General features: G+C 37.6%; 1 protein-coding gene across 1 annotated transcript in view; it reads left to right on the top strand.

Annotated features, from left to right (window-relative positions):
* LOC111869732 (katanin p60 ATPase-containing subunit A-like 1) overlaps positions 1-5,376 on the top strand; it is a gene marked incomplete at its 3' end in the record, with an annotated part of 7,929 nt that extends 2,553 nt beyond the window's left edge. Inside the window, exon 2 of the mRNA XM_033753544.1 lies at positions 5,212-5,376. Coding sequence (XP_033609435.1) covers positions 5,212-5,376 — 165 coding nt within the window. The remainder of the gene's footprint in view (positions 1-5,211) is intronic.
* Between the last annotated feature and the right edge of the window lie 768 nt (positions 5,377-6,144).

The raw sequence follows: 6,144 nt of genomic DNA, 5'->3' as shown, positions 1-6,144 counted from the left end.
AACTAAAATTTAAGCCATTGTTTCCATTACAAATAAAAACACTAGAATAGAAAGTTGCGTGCAGAAATTTCAGTAGCTGTTGAAGTCGGACAATTATGACTCCAGCGGTTGCATGGAAACGTAAAGTTGGGGGGGGGGGAGTTGGCCGGGGAAGGAAAATAATATTAAATTCTGCTGGAGATAGCATTTTAATACACGAGTCTTGAGATGGATGGGTGTGGGCTGTATTCATCTGGATCAAGATAGAAACCAGTGGCGGATACTCTTGGACACGATAATGCACCTTCGGTTAGGTTCAAATGCTCGTGTTTTCTTATGTACGTTTTCTGTACGTGGTCGGTGTCAAAGAGTTGGGAATTGTGACCAAGAGATTCCAGTCCTACAGCGAATTGGAGAATTGTGTCAAAGAAGACGTCATAGTAATTTGAAGTGATCGCTCTTATGTTAAAATCCGTTGACAGGCAACGGATAGTGAAGACATTGTAATTACACATTTTACTATATAAAAATGAGAAAGAACTCAATGTGGATTCGATATAAAAACGTAATATTCAGTAGACAGCCGGAGCCTCTATTCAACATCGGTACTACAAGTGGTGGTGTCGCTGCGTCTCTTATCTCAGGCAAGTCAGGTTTACTCATACTAGCCATGCTGTTAAACATTATGGTTGTTGTAAATTGTTGTTTGTTAAATGTTGCAAGAAATGTCCAGTGTGCCAAGGGAGCCCTCAGGTTAGAATAATAGAAATAATGTAACAAGTAATTGCCTAGAATGCTAGTCCGGCAATATTGCCGTCGTTATAGCGTATGTGTTATGAGTTACTAGTAATATGCGGAGGACGCATATTTGTAGTTCATAGTTGTGAGAAACTTACTTAGGCTCTTAGTATGTTAAAGTTTAGGAGTGGCATATTTGAAGTGTGAAATATTATGATAAGGTAGTGTAAAATTATGTAATGAGTAGTAGGGAATGGAGAGAGGAAAAAGGATCACGTCGAACGATTAATACTTGCATAATTATATTTAATTAAGCTCAGGGGCAGCTTTGACTTTGCCTCATGGAATATGATGCCATGCACTCTAGTAGACAGCAACTAAACATTTTGGGAACCTGCTGTATGGATCTTCTTCTGCCCTGAAAACAGGGGCAGAAGGTTCCTTTCTGAATGCTGATTCCTATGTACAATACTACAAGGCATTACATTTCAGAAGAATACAATCTTAATATTCACCACCATGAAAACCTCAAATCCAATATAGTGAGAGAGATGTCACAACACTGCCCAGCCTCTGGTGTTTCTTGTGGTTTATGTAACATTTATCCTGAAGATGGCAACTGTAGTTGGTGGTGAAATGTTGAAACAGCATCAGTATGACCCAGTTGAATTTATGCTTTGACCTTATATCTTTCTCTTCCCACCTCCTGCCAGAAATCTTAAAGAATAAAATATGATTAAACCTTTTCTCATATCTTCCATGCATAGTAGATTACCTGCCCATTACATTATTCTCCATTTGACCATCCTAATAATAATAAGTCATCAGTACAAATTATTATACTCATGCAATTTTCTACATCCTTTTTTCCTCCTACCTTTGATGATTAAATATCCACCTCAGTACCCTGATCTAAAACAACCCCAGACTGCATTCCCTCTAAGGGAAAGAGAGAGAGATTAAGCTTCAGATCCATATAAAATAAAATATTTACATGAGTGAACTGTAATTTTGAAACACAGGAAATTAAATTTGAATTTCAGTTGAAAATATTCAGGGAAATAGATCATTTGTGTGGCTTACACTTAGAGGGTATAATTAAAATGGCTGTCAGAGAAGTAAATTAGATGATGTGAAGTGGATTGCAATGATAGGCTTTCACAAAAATTTTGACGAAGCTTTGGCCGTTGTAAGAGCTGTGTAGCTGCCTATAAACCTTTTACAGTGACGTCAGTTACTTGATAAAATCTTAACATCCTCGTCATATTACGATGCAGAAAATGATGACGCAGGTATCTGAGTGATAAATTCTTCTGAATATCATGTAATAGCTGACAAAGTAAGGTTATATAAAAAGTATACAGATATGCAAAGAAAAAAAAGGGGGGGGGGATCAGCATGTTGAATGAACAGGCCATTGGAGAGAATCATTACAGAGGCCACTTATGAATGAATATACATGTAATACATTATTAATGAACTAAATTTCTAGAACTGCAATGATTTTTAGACATGTGGCTCAACTATGAATTTTCCTTATTCAAACATGGGTACAGCACTCCTACTCCAAAACCCAATGCTTCTCTATGACAGAATTAGTCATTTTTGTAAAAGAGATTTTCCAACATGATGAACAGGTTAGATTAAGTTAGTTTAGAAAATAGTTTTGAAACACTGCGAACATCTGAAAAATGTCTTATCTTACGGTGTAAGGTGGAAGGTAAAGATATCCCTGTAACAGGCCTTGAAGGGCCATAGGATTGTGAGACGAGGCTCTTACATTGTCTAGACCTTCGGCTCACAGATAGCATTGAAGTTGCCAGCCTTGCACGCGAGCCGCCATTAACCCCAGTAAGATTCCTGTTGATCATTCCTGTTAGAGACTGAGTCAACCCCAGGGCCACAGTGCAGCTGAAAGTATTAGGTCAAATGAAAAATCCAAAGACCTTGTCGGGAATCGATCCTGTGACCTTCCGACCTCAACCAACTATGCTACCGCATGCCCAATCTTACGGTGTGGATTGTGAAATTAATTTTTACAGTGCTTGAAGGATTTTGTTACTGCAGTTAATCCTTCAAATATTTCTAGCATAAAAGACACATTCCACTGTACAAGATTTGAGGTTCTCATGGTGGTGAAGACAGTACTCCGTAAGATATTAATAAGGTCATGACTACATGACCTATCCCATGTGAGAAGATCCCGATACGTGGGTGCCCCACGCTATAGTCGCTTCTACCGGCATAAAACCAGGTCAACATGTAGCGATCGCAGAGTTTTACCACAAGAAAACAATTTTAACTTTCATGTCTTAATCTTTAGTTTCTAATTTTAATTTTGATATCCGTAATTTTAAATTTTATCATCCAAGGATTTTCAGTTCTAAAATTTTGACCAAGACTTATTGTATACATTTATGCATTTAAATAATCTCAAGACACAATAAGGATCCTTATTTGAAGAATTAGATGATACTTAATTGCAATTCAAAAGCTCGAACTGGAGTATTGTACGCCTGATGATGACCCGGTGTAAGGGTCGAAACATGTTGTGTCTGTAGCTCAGGCGATTAGCAGCCTGGGTCTGGTCAAGTGGGATTTGTGGTGGACAAAGTGGCGCTGGGGCGGGTTTTCTCCGAGTACTTCGGTTTCCCCTGCCAATCTTCATTCCACCAAATTCTCCATCATCATAATCAGCCGGGGCAGGCTACAATAAGCGAATCAGTGGCCGCCGTGCTGAGTGGACCCAGTTGGACTCCACCCCCCACTATGTGAAAATTTTGATACAGTAGTGTCTTCTTTGTTTTTCAAATACAGAATATTGATGTGTAGATGGCATACCTTATATACTTTTGTATATCTTAATTATGACACATAACAGGATGCACACTATTACGAGGGTGAATATAAAGAGTACTGCCTTCTGGGGTGTGACATGGTGCAATCAGGGAAATGTACTGCATTCGTGTGATGTTTGAGTACAGTCTTCTGGGTTGTGATGCCATTCAGAATTTTGAAATTATATGCCATTTGAAGGCATTGGTGAAAGACCAGTGCCTCCTGCTATTTAGTTGGTAGCTAAAGTTCTTCTAACACCAGCCAGATCTTCACAAGAAAATGCGGATTTTTCTGCAAGCTATGCCTGTACTGTTAGTAAGAAATCATTTCTGTGTATGAAGGCTGTAACCAGAGTGAAAGTTATTCACCTGCTGGGATTTCAAATCTGTATAGTTAAAATGAAAACATAAAACGAGCAAACAAGAGCCTGATGCTATCGCACAGACGCACAGGATCACAGAAATATGAAATTTTGTTACTTCAAGGAGTCAGCGTTACTTTACGACTAGTGGTTTACCACCAATCAGTTCCTCTTGGGCGCCAAGCTCTTTGAGGTGCATGACCAGATTTTTTTTTGACAAATGAACTCTTGAGGTAAAAGCCCTTATCAATCATTTTCTCTGAGGAGAGGGTTGGTTTATCTCTTATGAATAGGCTTCAACTCTGTCAAGCGTACATATCACACATATAGCATAGGCCTATATGGTTATGGGGATGTCCGTTCATTCCCAGGAAGTGGTCAATCCAATAAAGATTATAATTTGGAATGAAGACCCTCTCATGGGGTTTGATGGCGTCTCTGAGAGCAGAGTCACTCCTGTATGTCTATATGTAAGTCTTACAGCTGTTTACTGAGCTCATAGCTCCGCCTCCAAAGGCTATTTTGCATTAAGCAGCATTGAGCAGCCTATGAACTCTAAGAGCCATTTTGACTCATTACGTTAAGTACCGTTTTTGTACTGGCCACGACCTCGTTTTCTTCTAACAGAATTTCATTGAGCTCTTTCATGGTCTGTTGCATTACAGTGCATTACAGTGTGTCATTGTTAATCAAACTGGGAGCATGTACTGAGAATAGATATAGTTTCATTTATATACGTGGAAAAAATGAGCTTAACCCTCTAAAGCATATTGGTTGTACCTTCCTTTAACATTAAAGATCTCTGAATTTTGCCCACAGAATGTATTTCTGTCTTCATTAATCCCAGAATGAATTCTGCTTCTTAAACAGATTTAGTTGATCAGTTTCTAATGGGGACATAATGTCATGAAAAGTTAAACAGTTCCCTAGGGCATAGATAACTGAAATAAGAAAAATCTTCACTAGTCACACTTGATGGAACTGTTTAACTTTTCATATTTTTGGTGTGATGGACCAGAATGAAACAAATCAAAAGGGACATTGGTATCACAAGTTTTTAAATACTATTAGATGTATTTGAGGCCTCAGAATATTCAGTGCATTCAAAGAGATATTTTAACCATCACTTACAGTATATGCATACAATTTCCATGAACTGGTGAAAGTTGAATGAGAATAATTTTTCCTGCTCTGACTTACAGTCAAAATTCTATGAGGTGTGATGTTTAAATGTGTTGATTTGCACATATTCAACCTTTATCTAATAATGACAATTTGCAACTTCCTCTCTGCAGGCATAAGAATAAATTGGAAAGGGCAAAAGCATCAAGAATACTCACACAGGTTATAACCACATCAGGTGCTGACATAGAATTGGGTCCAAGAGCACTCAAAGTATTTAAACATGAAGTTATTTCAGCTGCAGCCTCTTTTCTGGAAGATGGAAATATAGATGCAAGGTATGGCATTTGTTTTAACTGCTACCAAGTTATTTGGTGACAACATTCTAGATAGAAAGTGTTTCTTGAGTTGTAGTAATATTTCCTCAGATTTATTCTCAATTCCTTGCCCCCTCAATTATGAAAAATCTCAATCAAATATTTATACAAAGGAGGAAAATTGAGCTCTGAGGATGTAGTCCACGTGTTAGCACTCGACAAATTTATTACCACAGCCTTCATCACGTCTCATATTCAGATTGATAACTATAAACTACGTGTATTTATTTTTATTTACTTAGTTTAGAAGGAACTGAAGTTAAAATAAGTCAATTTTCAGGCTGTATCTTCATTTTGCTGTCATTTGAAAAGGAGAGTGGAAAGGATACATACATGTTTTCCAAATACCTTAATTGTAATTATGAATGTTATTTTGCCTTGTCAGTAAGAAGTGATGGGAGAAGGCTGATAATTACAGAAATGTCTTTCATTACCAGGACTGAGTTACATACTCTTTTGGACTTTAGTAAAAATGCTCAAATTGTGAGAGAAATTCAGATTCCACAAACCGAAATTTTATGGAATAGCAAAAATGAAGCTAAAGAGAATACTGTAACAGGATGAACTCCGACAGAATTAAAAAAGTGGTGGGTTTTAAAATAACAATCAAAAGGAAATGGAAATTTCAGAATATCTCCGACACAACGGAAGGATTCTGTTTTGTTATATCCCTAAGAGGTATCAGTAGGCCTAATACTGGAGAGAATGATGATAATGATTTGAAATGAA

The sequence above is a fragment of the Cryptotermes secundus genome, unplaced genomic scaffold (assembly GCF_002891405.2).
Source record: "Cryptotermes secundus unplaced genomic scaffold, Csec_1.0 scaffold2805, whole genome shotgun sequence".
NCBI classification, from domain to species: Eukaryota; Metazoa; Arthropoda; class Insecta; order Blattodea; family Kalotermitidae; genus Cryptotermes; species Cryptotermes secundus.
This window is presented reverse-complemented; position numbering and strand designations above follow the sequence as displayed.